The sequence below is a fragment of the Molossus molossus genome, unplaced genomic scaffold, assembly GCF_014108415.1.
Source record: "Molossus molossus isolate mMolMol1 unplaced genomic scaffold, mMolMol1.p scaffold_m16_p_24, whole genome shotgun sequence".
Lineage (NCBI taxonomy): Eukaryota > Metazoa > Chordata > Mammalia > Chiroptera > Molossidae > Molossus > Molossus molossus.
Genome location: NW_023425360.1, coordinates 3,934,757 through 3,954,400, shown reverse-complemented (window position 1 = coordinate 3,954,400; position 19,644 = coordinate 3,934,757). Strand labels below are relative to the sequence as shown.

The window sequence follows — 19,644 nt, the reverse complement described above, 5'->3', positions numbered from 1 at the left end:
TCGCACCCATCCAGCGTGGATCCTGGAGTGGTGTCGGGACGTGCCCTTGGCTAGCAAGTGGTCGCACCAGGCCTGGGACCCAGGGTTTGCTGCTGTCGGTACAAGCCCCGTGCCCTCACTGTCCCAGGTGTGCTGACTGCGTTGCAGGAGGGGCACCGGCAGGACCTGCTCTGGCCTGGCACCAAGCCCCGCTCTCCCCACCCCACCATGGGAACACTGCACCTGTGCTTGCCGTCCGCCTCCCATGGCTCCCCAGTGCCCAGCCTCTCCGGCCTGCCACGTGCGGGCTGACAGTGCATGTGGGTATTTTGCAGAAAGGACCAGCAGGGAGGCACTTCCCTCCCGTGTTCCCTGGGCATCCCAGACCCCACAGTGCTGCCCATACACCCGGCTTCCCTCCAGCCAGTGTCCCCAACTGCTGTGCAGACCCCCGCTCCTGTTCTGTTTAGTAATGACTCTGGAAGCTCATCTAGAAATCCTTTATCTATATTTTCTCTTAGAAAAAAAATATACAGATCTGGTGTCCTGTTGAGCCCCCAGGTTCAGGGTCTTCATGGGAAGGTGAGAGGGCGCGAGGCAGCTCCAAGGTCATCCACAGTCTACCTAGGGTTTTGCTCCTCTGGCCCTGGAGCTGGGCTTCCCTGAGATCAGCCCCAGGGCCTGGGCGGCAAGAGCCACGCCAGGCCTGGGGTGCAGTTGGCACGAGGGGCAGGGCTGGGAGGTGCTTGGAAGGGCTTGTCATCAGGAGCTGGACTGGCCCCACAGGCCGAGGAGAGAGAACTGGGGGGCTAGGACTTAGTCCCTGAGGGGAGAATGCTGGAGCCTCAGGCTCCAGGAACGGGGCCCCTGGTGGGCCACTGCGGCAGACACCTGTGGGCATCTCACGTGGGGCCAGGCAATGGCACCGGGGACTAGTTGCTGTTGGCTGTGAACCAGCTGTTCACCACATCCTTGTTTTCCTTCACCCACTTGATGTTGGCTTTGGTCTTCTCCAGGGCTTGCTCCAGGGCCCGGGTGGCTGAGCCGAAGCCGGTGTCCATGTTGTTCTTCTTGAACTGCTCCAGCTGCCAGGAAAAGGAGGTCTCAGCCCAGCCGGGTCTCTAACACAGCCGGGAGGAGGGGGCCCAGGCCTCGGTCCTCCCACTCCTGCTCTTCAGGACGGGAAGGGCCAGTCTGTCCCCTCCCCTGGGGCCAAGTCCTTAGCCTTTTTTTTTTTTTAAGATTTACTTTATTTTTTTTTTATTGATTTTAGAGAGACAGGAAGAGAGAGGGAGAGAGAGATAGAAACATCGATGTGAAAGAACATCGATTGGCTGCCTCCTGCATGCCCCCAACGGGGGATCGGGCCCACAACCTGGGCATGTGCCCTGAGTGGGAATTGAACCAGCATCCTCTTGGTCGTGGGTCAATGCTCAACCACTGAGCCACACTGGCCGGGTTACAGTCAGTTGATTTTCTACACGGGTGCCAAGACCATTTGATGGGGGAAAGGAAAGTCTTTTAAACAAATGGTCCTGGAACAATTGAATAGCACATGGAAAGGCATGAACTTGGACCCCTACCTTACACCATATACAAAATTAAGTAAAAACTGATCAAAGACCGCCCTGGCCAGTTTGGCTCAGCGGTTAGAGTGTCGGCCCGCGGACCAGAGTCCCGGGTTCAGTTCCCACTAAGGGCACGTACCTCAGTTGCAGTTTGTCCCCAGCCCTGGTTGGGGTTGTGTGGGTGGCAACCACTCGATGTGTCTCTCTCACACTGGTGTTTCTCTCTCTCTCTTCCTCCCTCTCTCCCTCCTGCTCTATCTGAAGATAAACGCAAGAATTTCCTCAGGTGAGGATTAAAAAAAAAACAATAAAAAACTGATCAAATTCCTAAATGTAAGATCTAAAATGATAAGACTCTTAGTAAAAAACATAGGTGTAAATCTTTGTGACTTTGGATTAGGCGATTGTTTCTTAGATATGACACCAAAAGCATTAAGTAACAACAACAACAACAAATTTAGAAAGTTGGACTTCATCAAAATAAAAAAAAAAACACGTATGTATCAAAAGATACTAATTACCAAGGAAGTGAAAAAGCAATCCACAGAATGGGAGACTGTATATGTAAACCATGTATCTAATTAGGGTCTAGCATCCAAAATACATAAAGAACTCTTACAACTCAACAATAAAAAGACAAATATCCCAATTTAAAAATGGTGGGTGAAGGTTTTGAATAGACATTTTCCAAAGATGATATGCAAATGGCCAATAAGCACATGAAGAGGTAATCAACATCATTAATTATCAGGGAAATCCAAGTGGAAACCACAGTGAGGTACCACTCACACTCACCAGGATGTCTATAATAAAAAATTTTAAAACAAGGAAAATAACAAGTGCCCACATAGACATAAAGAAATTGGCACCCTTGCACATTGCTGGTGGAGATGTAAATTGGTGCAGTTGCTTTGGAAAACATTTTGGCAGTTTATCAAAAAGTTAAACATAGAGTTACCAAAGACCCGCCAATTCCGCTCCTAGGTGCATACCCAAGAGAAATGAAAACATATTGTATTTGCTTAAAAATGTGTATATGAATGTTCATAGCAGTGTTATTCATAATAACCAAAAGGTGGAAACAACCCGAATGCTTATCAGCTAGCTGGTCAATGAAAAATCAAAAGGGGTACATCCATTCAATGGAATATGACTCAGCCATGAAAAGGAATGGCACAGGCTACAACATGGACGAACACTGGGAACATTATGCTAAGTGAAAGAAGCCAGACACAAAAGCCCACATATTGTATGCATCCATTATATGAAATGTCCAGAATGGGCAATCCATAGAGACAGAGAATAGGTTAGTGGCTGGCTGGGGACAGGGGATGGGAGTGACTGCTAATGTTCTGGGGTTTTGGGGGGAGTAATACAAACGTTCTAGAATTAGATGGTGGTGATGGTTGCACAACCTTGTAAATATACTAAAAACCACTTAAAATGGTGAATTTTACGACACATGAATTATATCTCAGTTCTTTAAAAAAGACATCAACCTAATGCAACGAGTTAACTTTGGCTTCTAAGTCAAACATATCAGTGGCAAAAATAAATTTTTTAAAAAATGTAGAAAATTTGAAAACAGCCTGAGTATAGGATGATTATTAATTTTCTTGAGTTTGTTAATAACAGTAAGATAATGTTTTTAAAATTCCTTTGTTTTAGATACGACTAAAGTATTTAGAGGTAAAATGATATAATGTAAGTGATTTGCCTGAAAATTATCCACCTCCAAAAAAGTGTCGGGAAAATGTTGATAAGTGTGCAATCTAGATAATGGGTACATGGAAGTTCGTGATTTTCTCTTTCTTTTCTGCCTGTACAAAAATTCCAAAATAAACTTTTTTAATTGAACCGTCACCATTTTAAAAGTCTGGACACCCAGCTTCCCCTATAAATGGGGGAGGCCTGACAACAAGGAGCCCACATTCCCTATGCCCACACTTGGTGGGAGCTGAATGGCAGCTGCCCCCTCAGACTGGGGATGGGCCCCCAGGTCCAGGGCTTCTTACCTGCTGCAGCTCATGCTCGGTGGAGAACCGTCGAGTCACTGCCTGGATGAGGTTGGAGAACGAGAAGGAGCCACCGCCATAACTGCAGGTTGAGGAGAGAGATGAACCGTGAGGAGGGCGGGAACTAACACTCAGTGACTGACAGGCAACACGGTATCCTCACAACTGCCCTGTGATTGGTCCATCTTGTGGATGAGGTGGATGGCACACCCAAGAACACGTGAACACAAGTTTCACTATGGTGTCCTTGCTCCCATCTCTGCAGAGATCACTCCTACTAGCCAGACTTTTTCTTTCCTCCAAGTGGGAAAAGGGATGGCCCATACCCCTCCTGGTCTTTCAATTCCTGCCCCCACTCCTATGCAGTGCCCACCCCTCCTCTGCCCACCCTGCGGTGTTCCTCGCACTAAGACCACCCTCAGGGCACTCCTGACATGTTCTCAGCCAACTCACTCATTGAAGAGCTTCTTCCAGTTGCTCTGGACAAAGTCCCAGGCCAGGTTTTGCCCAATAACATTGCTGGCGACGCTGCTGATGGTGGAGGTGGCGTCCTGCTTCCGGATGAGCTCAGGGTTCAGGGTGTAGGTCAGGTACCTGTGAGGGCAGGATGTTGCATTAGCGACCACTTCTAAGGGCTGCAGTCAGATGATCTGACAGAGAACCCAGACCTGCAAAGGACCCCACCCTCCCCCGCACCTCTCCTGCATTCTTTGATATCCCCTCGGCACGCCAAGGGCTGAAGACCCCGTGGTCCTGCCTCCCTCTTGCAGAATGGACACTGAGGCCTCTATGCAGGGTCACTGGCTTTGCCAGGTGTCATGACTGACATGGACCTGGTATTTGACAAATATCTGACAGTGAATGAAGGATGGAAGAAGTACCAGAGCTGTGAACCCTGTACCAGGTAGGGTGGCCACTCCTGTCTTTGACACTGAGGGTGGCCCTTCTTTACTAGGGTCTAGGAGATGGCATACGAGGCACTCAGTGGGAGCCAAAGCCCTCATCAAGGGTTTGGGGGTGCACAGCTGGACATCCAGAAGAACTGAGCTCCAGCCGTGCCACAGCCCTTCACAGAGAGGGAAACTGAGTCCCTGTCAAGAGAGGCTGAGGGGCCGCAGCAGTTAAAAGCACAGGACATGAGCCCGGAGACCTGGGTTTGAATCTTAGCTCTGTCACTGATTAAAGCTTCCAGACCTTCAGCAAGTTTCTTTGCTTCTCTGAGCCTCAGTGTCCTCGTCTGTAAAATGGGAACATCCTGCCCCACTGTGCTGCTTTGTGAGAACCCCGTGAACAAGAACCTGTGACTGGTTCTTTCTCTTCCACCTCGGGATCCCAGTGGGGAAGGGAGCTAATCCAGCCCTGGCGGCAGGTCCTCACCTGTTCAAGATCCAGACCTGCTTGCTGCAGGCCAGGGCCGCTCGGAGCTTGTCAGCTTCGTTCACCACCGTGGCTTTCTTGAACTGGTCCCAGGCAAAGTTCCACTCCTCTTCGCCACCCTGGGCAATGGCGTTGCAGTAGACGGTGGACCGAAGGTTGGGGTGGATCCTGGCGGGGTGTGGAGGGGAGCAGTGGGGCAGCAGCAGGGAGGGTGGGACCAGGATCTGATGCAGACAGGACTCTGGGCTTGAGGGACCAATGGAGATTGGGGAGAAGGGGACACTCACGGGTTATTATTGGGGTTAGCCATCCACTGGGAGAAAAGTCTTGACACCAGTGCCTCACACGCAGGAAGCCCACTGGAGCAGGCGGTGCTGATGGCGTTAATCTCGTTGTACCTGTCCAGGGCGACACTCGGTCAGCTGCCTGGCCCAGACTCTGGCCAAGACGCCCCAGCTGACACATGCCTCCAGGCAGAGCAGCCAGACCAGGCGCTAAGGCTGCAGACTACCATGTCCCCTGGGTTTCCCTTTGCTCTGTGCCCTGGGCAGCCTGGGGACCCACAGCTTCCAAACCTAGAATCTCAATGACCAAGTCGGTGAGGGGACCTCAGAGTTTCAGTTTGGTCCTTTGTGCAAAGAGCCTCCGGCAGGGCCTCCCGCTCCTAGGTGGGGGTCACTCCCTGCCTGGTGGTCCTAGTCCGACCAGGAGTTGGGAGGTCCAGAGGAGGACATTGCCTGGGTGTTTCTCTGGACTCCCCCGGTCAGGGTGGCTGGGCCCCTGTGACCTTCAGACCCAGACGAGGTCACACTCACTGGTCCATCAGGTTTTCTGGGCGCTGAGTCCAGTTCTTGGTGGCATCTTCAAAATGATTGAAGAGGGGTGTGACCTGTTTCTTCAGGTATTTCTGAGGAAAAGAAAACATGCATAGTTTCAAAGGGTAGACTCAAGCCTGGGCTGCCTAGAGCCCCAGGGGAGCCTGTGACGTGGGTGGTCAGGTGTCACAAGGGTTGATGGCTACAGAGGCAAAGCGGCCAGAGACTCGGGCCTCCCTGAAGGCCAGACGGCGTTCACAGAGGTCCCCTGGTTTCAGATGACCGATCTGAGGTTCTTCCTCCCCCCAAACCTCAGCAGTTCTAACACTCTTAAGTATCACCATTTCTTAATATAGGGTTGGGTCCCACCACCCTCTGCAAACCACCGGATTGTAAATATTGTGTTTATTGTGCAAATAGAAAAACACGCAGCAAACACAAACCACCCAGGAGCTTACCAAAACTACTATTTCCGAATTGGTGCGTGCCCTCCGTCTCGTTTCTTTTCCACCTAGCGTACCTACAGTTCTGCACGCTGCACTTTGTACCTGGCCTTGTAACGTAAACCCAACCCCTGTCATTAAAGTCCTTTGCAGACTCTGGTTCGACAGGGTCGATCAACTGTCGTGTATGCCAACTGGAACCCCCAGCTAAATGTAAAGGCGTAAGCCCCCCAAGAACAAAGAGAGGGGGGAAGGAAAGAACAGTGGGAGAGGCACCCACACCAGGCAGCAGCAGGAGGCAGAGACAGGGAGGCGGACGGGCTTGGCAGAGTGAGCTGCCCGTGGAGGAGAGAGGCAGGTGGAGACAAGGAGACCTGTAGGGACAGGCTTGGCATGAGAGTGGGAAGTCTGTGCAGGACCGAGAGGAGGCTCGGGCTGTAAACAGGGTGATGGATGGAGTCCAAGTCAGCAGGAGGAGGAATTAATCCCCAGCCCCCACTTCCCTCCTTGCCGCAGGCTAATCAGAGGGGCTCAGAACCTGAGGGTCACTGTGGGAAGGTGGCTAGACTACAGAAGCGACCAGAGGTAAAAGTGTATGTACTCTTGCAAACTTCTGCACTCTTACCCAGAAAGAGAGCACCACCAGCCTCGCAAAACAGAGGATCCCGCTCCGAAGACGGAATGGTCTCAAGGGAACACGCTCATGGATACTAACTTTTGAGGGTCCCCGGGAGAAGTCACTTGGCCCTCTAGTCAACCCATAATGAGACCTGCAGGCCACAAACCCCACCTCCCCACAGGGCTTCCAATCACTTTTTATTGCCTCATTCTCAAATCCAAGAGGCAGCTCAGCACCCAACTCTAAAGAGGAGACCAGCCCTGGACAGTTTGGCTCAGCAGTTAGAGCGTCGGCCCACGGACCGATGAGTCGCAGGTTCAATTCTGCTCAAAGGCACGTACCTTGGTTGCAGTTCGTCCCGGCCCTGGTCGGGTTGTGCGGGAGGCAGCCAGTCGATGTGGCTCTATCCCATTGATGTTTCTCTCTCTCTCCCTCCCTCCCACTCTATCTGATGATAAATAGAAAAGTATACTCGGGTGAGGAATGAATGAATGAATGAATGAATGAATGAATGAAGAGGAGACCAAAACTCACAGAAGACGCAGAGGAAACAAGTCAGTGGAAGAAAAGAAAACTCTGGAAAAGCCTGTGATGACTGTGCTCTGAGACTTCAGAGCAGACACTGCACAGGACACTGGGGCCAGGAACAGCCCTTGGAAGTTTGCAAATACGACAGAAGAAATGAAGACAACCTGAGGGGGAGAGAGGGTGGGCAAATCCCAGAGGGCAAAACAAGGAGCCAACACGCTGGAAAACAGAAGGGGGAAGAACGTTCAAAGGAACAATGCAGAACTGTTCAGAGCGAAAGAGCTAAAGGATGAGAAGTGTCCACCAGGACTGAGAAGAGCCCACAGCTTCCAGAAGAGGAAACTGGCCACATTCAGAGAACCGGGAAGGAGACAGGCTCTGGGTTTCCCAACAGCGACTGGACATCAGTGCAGCAAGACGGGACATTTTCCAGGAATAATTTCGAATATAGGAACGTGTAAACCCAGGGAAGCTCTCACCCCGGTGTGAAGGTGGGAAAGAAAGCATGTCCGACAATCTAGCCCAGAACACCCACCTCTTATGAACCCTTTCTCAAAACTCCTGGAAGAGGAGCTCCCCCTTGAGACAGAAAATTCAAGAAAGAACCCCAGGGCTCGGGCCAGGAGAGCCTCCTAGCATAAGAGCTAAGTGGGGTTCTATAAGAAAGCAGGGGTGCCTCTGGGAAAAAGCAGAACTGTGGTGTTACCTTACACATTTTTAAAAGATGGAAGGAAAAAGGGAATATAAGCATAGTCCTCTGTGTGGCTCAGCAGAGAATGTTATTTAAATAATCGCAACAGCCCTGGCCGGTTTGGCTCAGTGGTTAGAGCGTTGGCCCGTGGTCCAGAGAGACCTGGGTTCGGTTCCCGCTAAGGGCATGTGCCTCGGTTGCAGTTTGTCCCCGGCCCTGGTTGGTCGTGCGGGTGGCAGCCACTCGATGTGTCCCTTTCACGTCGATGTTTCTCTCTCTCTCTCTCTTCCTCTCTCTCCCTCCCACTCTATCTGAACAAAAAAATAGAAGAATGTCCTCGGGTGAGGATAAAAATAAATAATCGCAACAAAGTAAAGGCTACACACTGAGTTGACCCAATAGTGTGACGGAACCACATTAGGAAGATGAGATGAATCCCGGTGGGTAGGTTAATGAGCTACAATGAGTTAAAACCTCATTTACCATAATACCTCACTTAGCATAATAGGAAGTTAATGTGAAAAATGTTTAATAAAAACATGCTCTCTTTAAGTATGATCTAATGGCTATATAATATTCCGCCAAATGGATATCCTAGTCAACTAATCGCCAACTGTTGGACATTTAAGTGTTTTAGGCTTTGTTTTGGGGTTTTTTTGGTCTCTTATAAACCACAAGGCAACGAACAATCTTATAGATCCAGCGTTTCCTTCTGGTCTCCCTAGGGGGAGCCTGAGCACCCCCTGCTTTAAAGCTGTTAACACCCGCATCTCCCTCTCCGGCCGGTGTGGAGGCTAGACAGACATGTGCCTGCTCGGTTCACAGAGAGGTTCACGGGGCTGAGGAGGGTTACCCAAGTCCACAGCGGCCTTTCCTACAAGTGCCCACTTCCAAATCGGCAAACTGCTGGAAGTCTGAGCCCTTTCCTTGTCCTTCCCAACCTGCTCACCCCCCCAGTCCCTGCTGCCTTCGCCCCATCCCTCCCGCGCTCACCACGCTGCCAAGCCTGCGTGCGTGAAGGACCTGGTGCTATGTCAGGTCCACTCCGGGCAGTCTTCCCATGAGCTTCTTCATGGTGCAATTTCAGGCCCCAGGCACACGGACCCTCATGCCCAGCCAGCCGTGCCCCTCTGTACCTGCATGGAGCTGTAGACCTCAGAGCGGTCGAACATGAGCTTGAAGTAGCTCAGGCTGCTCAGGGCGGCCTGCCAGGGCAGGTATTCTGTCTCTTTATTCAAGAAGAGGGTATTGTTCAGCGCCAGGGTGACAGGGACCATGCCGGCACTGGGGGATAAACAGAGGACCGAGTTAGCACCCCCAGCAAATACTCTCTAGGAACCCCAGCCCCCTCCTAGAGTCTGAGGTCCCAAAGCCCCAACTGAGCCAGCTCCAGTGTTCACTGGGGTGGGGAACAGGGGTGCTGGGTGGTTCCACAAATAAGGCCAGCCCCGGCCCTGCCCTCACCCATTGCCAATCACAACCCCTTGCTTATTATCCCCAATTTCAAGATGAGGAAACTGAGGCTCAGAGAGGTGTAGTGACTTGTCTATGGCCACACAGCCCATAGAGACAGAATTCAGATTCAAAAAGACAAAAAGCCTGCGTTCTTTCTTTTCTCTGATTTGCTTGGCCATCTGGGCCTTTCTCCCTCCTCCTCCTCAGGCTGTCTGTGCACGCTTGGTTCGTAAATGTCCATGTCTATGGGTGATATCACTTATATCAAAGAGCTTAGCACAGCAGGTGGCCAATATTTGTTTATCCATGCTGTATGTCATCTGGCCTGTCCTTCCCAGATGTTTTCAGCGCCTAGCCCAGCATCCTGGCTCTCACTGTGATTGTGGAGTTGGACAGGCCTGAGTCTGGCTGTCCAAGGGTCCTCAGGCAAGGCACTCAAACTGAGTCTGATTCCTTCTCTGGGAAATGGGGCTGCAACACTAACACTCTCCAGAGGGGTGGGAACCGAGGGAGGGGTGCACGGAGCTCAGGGAGCCTGCAGCACTGTGCCTGGTTCTCACTATGGAAACACACTTGCTCAAGTCACAAGGCCTTCCTGGCAGGGCCAGTCGAGGCCTGAGGAGGAAGGGAACACTCACCTGGCCAGGTCAAAGGCATCATGGATGACCTGCGCCCGATTGATGACGGGGATGACCTAGAAGGGGTAACAGAGGGTGTGACCTCAGGGTGTGACCTTGAGCTGGGCCTGGCAGGGGACGAGGTGGGGGTGGCAGACACCCACCAACAGGTTTTTCTGCAGCTGATCCTGAATCTTTCTCCAGTTCTCTGCGTCATAGTTCACCTGGTAATAGCCCGTCACATTGACATTCAGCAGGACCCAATCAGTGCCTGTGGTTTTGAACTGATCCTGGACTGTGGGGAGAAACCAGAGCTGGGATGGGGCTGCTCAGAAGACCATAGGCTGACCCTTGACCCCCTTCTCTCTAGGCCTCAGCAAGAGCAGCCTCCTGCAGCCTAGCAACAGCTGGCCCATAAGCCTCTCGGGCGATGCCAAGGAGGAGGGGAGAAGGGGTGTTGAGCAGGCTGCCCAGCCAATCTACCTCTGGCTGGCTAGTGACCTCAGACAGACCACATGCCATGCCTGAACCTCAGTGCCTACCCTGCCTCCCACAGGCTCCATGTGCCAGGCCAGTGCCAGCTACCTGGACATTTCTACCCTCACACCTCCAGTCCACTCAGACTCCCATCCAGTTGGCACCCCTCCTCCCTGCCCTCCCTTTCACCCTTCTATCCTTTCTCCTGGCATCCAGAAGGGATCCTTTCATACCTGCAGGTCACACACAATCATTTGCCCACTTTCCACCTGGCCCAGCTCCTCCTGGCCCAAGGACATGGTCAGTGTCTCCTGCATCCTGCAGGGACTGCTACTCAGCCCCACGTCCTCTCCTGCCTCTATGCCTTGCACTTGCTCTTTCTTCTACCTGAAATACTTTTCTATGCCACCATTAGCCTAGCTAACTGCTACTTTTTCTCTAAGACCCAGGTCACCTCCTCCAGGAAGTCTTCCCTGACCTCTCCATGAAGTTGAATCTCCCTTAATCCCAGCTCCTGGCCTCTATACCCAAGTAGCCCAGAGGCCATACATGCCTCTGTTAAAACACTCAGCACAGCTCTGGGTAATTTTAACTGCTTGTCTTCCTTCCCTTCATCGGCAGCCTGGCCTGGGCAGAGAACAACTTGCCTGGACCTTGGCTTTCTCAGTGTCTGGCAGAGTAGAGTGATTAACACTCTGTGCCAGGCACTGTTTAAAACATTTCCTGTGGATTGTCTCCTTTCATCCTCACACAATCCAATGGGGTAGGTATTGGTTTTAGCCCCATTTCATAGATAAAGAAACGGAGACCAGACAGGGATGGCACCTTGCCCAGGGTCACACAGCTGGGCAGCAACAGCAGAGTAGAGATTAGAACCAAAGAAAGGGGCTCCATCTGGGGAGTGAAATAATTAAGGAAGCCCAGGCTGCTGTAATCCCCGGCGCAGGGGCCGGGGGCCTGGAGTGCGGGGCGGGGCTGCCGTCCAGGAGGGCAGGGCTGGATTACTTTTGCTGGCTTCCTCCAGCCAGAAGTCATTCTGCGTGTTGCCGTTTTTCAGAGACGAGATGTGAACAATCCACAGGTAGCTGCAACAAGAGGCCCGAGGTCAGGCGGTGAGAGACGGCAGGTCCTGGCCACTACCAGAGCGGAGCCGCCCTGCCTGGTCTCCCACGTTCTGCCTGACTCGGGCACCAAGCGCCCTCAACCTCCTGGCCCAAGAGGGAGAGCCTGCCAACAGCCACTGGGGCTGGGACCACAGCAGGACAGGCCCCCCAGAACCCTCGCTAGGACACTCGCCCCGTGACCCCAGTGCGCTCACTTGAATTCTGAGGGGCGGGTGACGATGGACTCAGGGTCAAGGAGGAAGTGCTTCTGGGAGATGTTCCCTGTCTTGGTGTCCAAAGTGATGACAGGGAAGCCCATCTGCAGGATCCAGCGGTCCATGATGGACCTCACAGACTGAGGCAGCTTGACAGACGAATGATTGTTCACAGCCTGGAAGGGGACACACAGGTGAGGGAAAGCCCAGGTGGGGCCTGGGGACAGGCTTAGGATGGCGATCACTGTACTCGCAGGTCTGTTTCTTTTTCCATGCATAGGCGGTGCTTTCGTAGTGGCGACAAAGCTCCAGCAATGTCTGTTAATAGCTGAGAACATAAAACCAACAGGGCAAGAAAGTGGGCCGAGGAGCATGTCAGGGGGTGCAGGCTGAGAAGGGGGGAGCTAGGGAAAGAGGGAGCAGGAGGGAGAGATGGAGTTGGTGGAGCACCTGGCATGGACGGCTCACCTTTGCAGGACAGTGGGAAACTGAGGCAGGGCAAGGAAGACAGTGGAAGTGGAGGGGAGGGACTGAGTCGATGAGGGGGGAGGGGGACCAGGCTCATGGCAGATGGAACTTGGGCTGGAGGTGGCCATGAAGACACTGGAGCCCAGCTGTGACTCTGTGACCAAGCCCCGGGTCTCCCTTCCCCAGTCAGACCAGCCTTGGGCTGGGGCACCAGGGGATTAGAGGGATGACGGCAACAGTGGGGGAGCAGCGGATGGGGAAGCCTGGGCCATGGGGTTCTGGAGGGGGCAGCTGGGTTGAGAAGGGCCTCATGGAAGGGGTGGGGCAGCTGTGAGGGTGAGGAAGAGATCGGGGATGAAGGAGAGTGGGCAGACTCCAGCCAAGGAGAGGAAGGGGGGCAACCAGGGAGTTCGCCCCACAGACAGACAGGCTGCTCTAGGTCTGAGTTGACAGGGATGCAAGGCTGGGACGGATGGGAGGGTTCCAGTTTGTGCTGAGGGTGCTGGGGTACAAAGTCGTGCCTGGGAGGGGCCAGGAGGGCAAAGGGCAGCCAGGGACTGCTGAGTAGGTTGAATGACTGGCTCCAGAGTTGCCCGCGGAGGAGGCTTGGGCATGGGAACGGTGAGGGCCCAGTTCCTGAGCACTAAGAGCGGATTCCTCAGCTCCCCCCAGGGAGCTCGGTCGCCTACTGGGGTCTTGACCCACAGTTTCTTCACACCACCTCCTTCAAGGAGCCATAACAGTGCTCATGTTACCAATGACCAACCAAGGCTCCAAATGGCCTGCCTCGGCTGGTACGCAGTGGAGCCAGGCACATTCCGTTACACATGTGCACCTCCAGGGACTTCTAGCCTCCCAGGATCTCAGTAGAATGGCTCGGGGGGCTGGCTGTCACCTACCTTCTGCAGGTGGTCCCACAGGTCCAGGTAGGTGGTGCTCTTGTAGGCAAAGGCTTTGAGATAGGACTGTGGAAAGACAGGCCCCGGTGAAGGCACAGCTGGTTTCCTCCAGGCTCTACCACTCCACCTCTGCGGCAGGCTGGGCCTGGGGGCGGGGGCAGGGGCTGGAGGAGAACCCCCACCACCACCACCAACGGCTGGCCGAGCACACTCACCGCCAGGCCCTCCTTGAACACATCCTCAGACAGGAAGCTGGAGAGCATCCTGAGGACAGAGGCTCCCTGGGGGAGAGGGAGGACTCAGACAGCTGTGCTGAGCCAGCAGGACCCTGTGATCCCATCGGGCTGGGATAAATGTTCCTGGAGCCCCAGCTGCAGTGGGGCCCCTGCGGGATGAGCCCCTCTCTCCCTCCCTCCCCACGCCCCCACTGTCTCAGGGCTAAGACAAGGCTAGGGCAGCACCTTGCTATAGGAGATGGAGTCGAACATCTCACTGATCTGGGCTGGCGTGTTGACCTCCTCGGCAGGGGTGGACAGTGGGTGGGAGGAAGCCAGGGCATCCACGGCCATCACACGGTACAGTTCGTTCTGCACTATGAGGTCTTTCTGCAAATCCCCAATGGCCATCAGTAGACTGTCCTGGGTGGCGTGGCCCAGGTTTCCCCCACCCCCACCCCAGGCCCCAGGGCCCCTGCGCGGCTGGCTCACCAGGTTCCAGCTGGGCTCTGCATTGTTGGCGCCCAGGTACTCCACGTAGGAGGCAAAGCCCTCGTTCAGCCACAGGTCATTCCACCAGGCCACGGTCACCAAGTTCCCAAACCACTGTGGGGGACGGGGGTCAGTCCGGAAGCTACTGTGGCCTTGTGGTCACAACGGTACTGAGAGAAACCCTTCAGGAGTGCCCCTACGTGCCAGGCCCGGGCTGGCGACTCTTCTGACACCTCCCTGCTCAGCTGCGGAGGGCAGAGCCAAGACCCATGCCATCGCCTCCCAGGGTCCCCCTCTTTCGTTCTCTGCGCTCCCCATGCCGAGCGGCTACCTGGTGAGCCAGCTCATGTGCAATCACGGTGACCACCCGCTCCTTGTTGCTGCTGGAGGAGGACGCAGGGTCAAACAGCAGAGCGCTCTCCCGGTAGGTCACCAGCCCCCAGTTCTCCATGGCACCGGCATTGAAGTCGGGCAAAGCGATCTGGTCTGGGGAGGCCAGGAGGTTGGTAGGGTGGCCCCTGGATGTGGAGCCCCCTGTGCTGCCCCCATCCCACTGCGAGGTCCGTCACTCACCGGATTTTGGGAGGGGGTAGGGTGTGTTGTAGTGTTGTTCAAAGAAGCGTAGGATGGGGCCTGTCACGTTCAAGGCGTACATGCCATGGCCCTCACTGGTTGCACTCGGCCGAGACCAGATCCGGATCTGCAAAGAGGGTGGAGGGAGGTCGGGGCCCCTCTCGGGTCCTGGTGCAGGTGGGCCGAGTCCCAGGGCTTTGACTAAGTTAAACCAGGAAGCCTGGTTAGCAGAAGAGAGGCCTGGGGCGGGTGGGGAGGTCTCTGAAGGGCTTTGAGTCCTAGGGACAAGCCTTTGGAGAACAGCAACAGTCATAACCACCATCTGTGTGTCTAGCACCCATGGGTCAGGATCTCCCTGAGGAGGGACCCACTTTGCAGATGCAGAAACCAAGGGTCAGAGAACTCCCCTAAGTTGACTCAGAGCTGGGATTCACACACTGGCCTGACAACTCGAGGTCTGGGACAGGGGTGAAGAGGAACAGGAATATCCCTCAGGTGAGGCCAATTCTGGTCAGGACAGGTGGGCCCAGTTTTGTACCAGGACGTCCTTGTTCGTCGGATTCGACTCCTCCACATGTGTGAACTCGCACACGATGTAGGCCAGCAGGTATGTGGACATGACAGGGGTGGTGTGGAACTCGGTGATATTCCAGGCGGGGTCTCCCTCAAACGGGACACTGGGACCTGGGCAGGGAGCATTCAGGCACATGGGCATGCACCCCATCCGCCGCCCTGCACCCCAGCCCTGGGGTGCCCGCTTCTCAAGGCTGTGTGGCCCCAGGACGGAACCGCTCACCTTTGGGCTGCATGTTGGACAGGGCCGTGTAGTTACTGAGGTGGATGAGGGTGATGTTAAACCTGGCCTTCATGGCTGGCTCGTCGAAGCATGGGAAGGATTTCCGGGCATCTGCAGACTGCATCTGTGTCGTGGCCAGCACCCTGCCCAAACCAGGGTGTTCAGGGGTTTGCCGGTGGAATGCCTGCACTCGTAGGGGGGCTTTAGGGTGTTGCTGGGCATTCAAGGGAGGGGTGCATGGAAGGCTGGTCTGGCCTCATTCCTGCCCTCCCCACCATGCCCAGGCAGCCTCCGGGCCCTGACAGGCCATCTGACTCGAGAGAGCAGACCTCCTTCTGGACTCAGGGTCAAAGTCCTGGCAGGCCACATCCTGCATTCCCTGGAAGACCACATTTCTCTCCTCTAAGCCTCAGTTTTCCTGTCTAAACAAGGGGCGCTTTCATCACTCATCCCCGACTCCCTAATTGGGGTAGGGAGGCCTCTGGGAAAGGGTCTGTCTCTTGGTGGCTGATCCCCGAGAGCTGCAGATGAAGGAATGGCCCAGTGAGGGCTCCAGAAGGTTCAGAGGCCTGGAACCCAAGCCCCTCCTTGGCTCCCCAGGCTCCAGCTCTGCCCAGCACTGAAGATCTGCCCCGCCCCCCAGGCAGACCCAGCTCCAACTCACTTTTTTTCGCTGCCGTCCATGTACTCGCTGCGGTAGAAGCCCGCCAGGTCATCAGCCAGCTCGCCCTTAAACGTAGCATTCATCTCATACAGGCTGCCCGCCTTCAGCTCACCCTTCAGGTGCACCACCAGGTACTCAGTGACCTCTACCAGCTCGGTCTTGTCAATATCAGGGGCCTTATCGCCCTCCAGGGTCCGCAGGGTCACCATGTGCCCCTGGGCGGTGGTGCTGTAATTGAGCTTCTTGCTGTGGATGATGATGACATTGGTGGGCTCCTTGCACCGGAAGTGAACACTGCTTGAGCCCTCGAAGATGTACAGATTGTTTTCTCTGGCGGTGAGGTAGGGCCTCAGCGTCACCTGGTAGGAGTCGGGCTCCAGTGTCTTGGGGAGGCGGTATCGGTTCCATGGCTTGCTCTGGTCCAAGGTGGTGGCAGCCGTGGGGGTGGTGGCTGTGCTGGTGGGGGCCTGGGTGGCACTCTCAACATTCTTGTTCTTCTCTTGGGCATACACCACGGACAGGGCGATGATCGTGCACACGGCCGCTATACCCAGGACGATGCCCAGGATGCCGAGGCCCTTGGAAATGTAGAAGCCCTTGGCCATGGTGAGGATGGGAGGGAGCTCGGGAGGCTCAGGGCAGGCAGAGAGCAGGTCAGCCGGGGGCCAGGCTTATATCCCAGAGGGGAGGAGCCCCACAGCCTGCAGACTGGGCAAAAATTAACCAGGGCTCAGACAGGCGAAGGTCACTGGACTGGGCAGGGGCGCGCTCTGCCTGGGCTCCGGAGAAGAAGTCCAGGAACAGGGCACCTGCTGAAAGCAAACAGTATCTGGTTACAGGCTGCTACTGCCCCAGAGACTGCTCAACCGAGGGCTGAAGGGTAGCGGGCAGGCTGCAGGCCCAGCGGGTAGGGGAGCAGCATTATCTGTGTGCAAGCTGAGATGGTAGGCACAGAAGGGGGATTGAGGTTAGAGCGAGGGAAGGACTTCCCAAGAGCAAGAGGTGGGGGGTGCAGAGAAGGGGAGAGTCGGTTTCGGGGTCAAGAACACACTGGGGCTCCCCTGTGGTCTGGAGCTGGAAGGATGCCCGGGCTCCTCAGTCGGTGACTTGTTCTCAGCCTCCCCTGCATTTCTCTAGAGCAGGGAGGGCCCCCAGGTGCCCCCCTCTTTTCCTTTTCCTTCAATGATCAGCTCACTGTGTAGAATGAAATGAGTTGTTTTGCCTTTTTGTGAGAGAAGGGCGGGTGCAGGCTCAGCCTCTTGACCAGCCACGACGTTGGCTAGGGGGGTAGCTTTATCTTTCTGAGATCCCTTTCCTCACGATGATGGCATTTACGTCTCTCGTTCATCGAACAGATTTAAGGAGAAAAGATATTAAACACCACATAGCCGATCCAAAATAGCATCTCCTTCCTTCCTTCCTTCCTTCCTTCCTTCCTTCCTTCCTTCCTTCCTTCCTTCCTTCCTTCCTTCCTTCCTTCCTTTCTTTCTTTCTTTCTTTCTTTCTTTCTTTCTTCTTTCTTTTTCCTCACCCGAGGATATTTTTCCATTTATCTTCAGATAGAGTGGGAGGGAGGGAGAGAGGGAGGGGAAGAAAGAGAGAGAGAGAGAGAGAGAGAGAGAAACATCGATGTGAGAGAAATACATCGATTGGTTGCCACCCACATGACCCCAACTGGGGCCGGGGAAACACAACCAGGGTACGTGCCCTTGGCCAGAATCAAACCGGGGACTCCCCGGTCTGCAGGCTGATGCTCCAACCGCTGAGTCAAACCAGCCAGGGCTACATCCCCTCCTTTCTTACCCAGAGCTCACCCACTGCCTCTTTTCCTATCCTTGGTAGAAATGAGGATATGACCTATCATACTTAATAAAGTAGGCTCTTAGAGGAAAGCAATGTTCATTATTATTATTATTATTAATTTTTTTTATCCTCACCCAAGGACATTTTTCCATTTTTTGTTCAGATAGAGTGGAAGGAAGAGAGGGAGGGAGAGAGAAAGAGAAACACTGACATGAGAAAGACACATCGACTGGTTGCCATCCGCAAAACCCCAACCAGGGCCGGGGACAAACTGCAACCAAGGTACGTGCCCTTAGCGGGAACCGAACCTGGGACTCCCCTGGTCCGCAGGCTGATACTCTAACTGCTGAGCCAAACCGGCCAGGGCGCGATGTTCATTATTATCCTTCTTATCCACCAGTCCAGTTTCTCAGACCTCGACACCACCTGACCCTCACCCCCACATTGAATCCCCCCCATTCCCTGATCTGACCGCATCCTTGCTCAAAGCCACTCTCATTGTTTATGTGGATACTGCTGCACCCTCATGGGCTCCCCACATCCCACTTCCACTTAGGTCCCCTCGAACCTCTTCGCCACACAAATTGGGCAATTGTTTTCTACTGAAATGTTCCCAGGAACTGCTCTCTCCAGTCAAGCCCTGCCAAACCATTGGGACAACAGGTAGTTATAAAACCCTGATTCAGAAATGACTCTGACTTCTTTTAAATTTGTTTTTCAGATCTAAAGCTAAGCCATCAGTGACAGGGACTAAGTCAATATCTGGTTGGGAAAGTCCCTTCCTGCATCCCATAATAAGTGTTGTACAATCCCAGAATGCTTTGCTTCGCTGACATGTACCTGGACATCAGTGTTCCAAAAAAGGAAAAGCCTCCTAACCCACTCCCTGATTGGTTAATCCCAGCAATGTCTGTGTCCCCAAGCCATAAAAACCCCTAAGCCCCACCTTAGGCATGCAGAACCTGGGACCCTATCAGTGTTGTCACCTCTGCAGAGCCTCAATAAATCTGCTTTTGTTTTTATCAGTGTCCCTGGTCTAAATTCTAAGAACCCAAACTCGTTGATAATCCTGTTTAAAACCTTCCTTTTAGTCTTGAAATCCAGACCAAATCTTCTAAAGGGACCCACAAGTTCGAGGGCTAGCCCCCTACCCACTGCACAGCCTCATTCTCACCACACTCCTCTGTCTGGGTTCTCCAGCCTCTCTGGCCTTCACCCAGCCCCCTCACCACAGGACCTTTGCACATGCTGTTTCCTCTGCCTGGGTCATCTTCTCTCCCTTCTTACCCTGGTTGATTCCTGTTCATTCTTCACATTTTTCTTAGAGAAGATGCCTGATCTCCCTGACCAGGTCAAGCCCTTATTAGCTCCATTAACATCATAAACCTCTTTTTCAAAGTCCTATAACTCTGAGTTTTCCATTGGATCTGTGTGGTTGATGACTTGAGTCCTGACTATTTCCCCCACAGACTGGAGGCCCTGTGACAGTAGGCCTTGGCTGCTTTCGCTTACCAGCACTTGGCACATGCCCAGCCCTAGGCACTCAACACATACTTGTTCAGTGAACGCACACATGGGCGCATGAATAAATGTAGGAGTCAGTTCAGGAGTCTCACCTTAGTGAAGTCTTTCCAGCCCACCTCTACTCCTGTCCCTCGCCCCACTCTGGCCCCGGGAGAACTCTCTGACCCTTCTGTGATCCCACACTTCCATTCATAGCCAACAGGCAGGACTCTGGTTGGGGCCAAACGCATCTCAGGACTCACGTCTGCCTGCTCCGTCAGCGTGTCAGCTCCTGAGAACCTCGTTCATTGCCGCTCCCTCCCCCTGCA

General features: G+C 54.0%; 1 protein-coding gene across 1 annotated transcript; it reads right to left on the bottom strand.

Annotated features, from left to right (window-relative positions):
- Positions 1-521: 521 nt before the first annotated feature.
- Positions 522-16,810, bottom strand: LOC118640960 (alanyl aminopeptidase, membrane). The gene is made up of 20 exons (XM_036278048.1): positions 16,010-16,810; positions 15,346-15,488; positions 15,088-15,233; positions 14,550-14,676; positions 14,308-14,462; positions 13,977-14,090; positions 13,731-13,874; positions 13,485-13,550; positions 13,270-13,335; positions 11,903-12,078; positions 11,590-11,669; positions 10,272-10,402; positions 10,129-10,184; positions 9,172-9,319; positions 5,755-5,846; positions 5,227-5,337; positions 4,940-5,107; positions 4,016-4,156; positions 3,563-3,644; positions 522-1,064 (listed from the first exon to the last, which is right to left on the bottom strand). The coding sequence occupies exons 1-20, from the start codon at positions 16,612-16,614 to the stop codon at positions 912-914; spliced, it is 2,904 nt and encodes a 967-aa protein (XP_036133941.1). The 5' UTR covers positions 16,615-16,810; the 3' UTR covers positions 522-911.
- Positions 16,811-19,644: the final 2,834 nt, after the last annotated feature.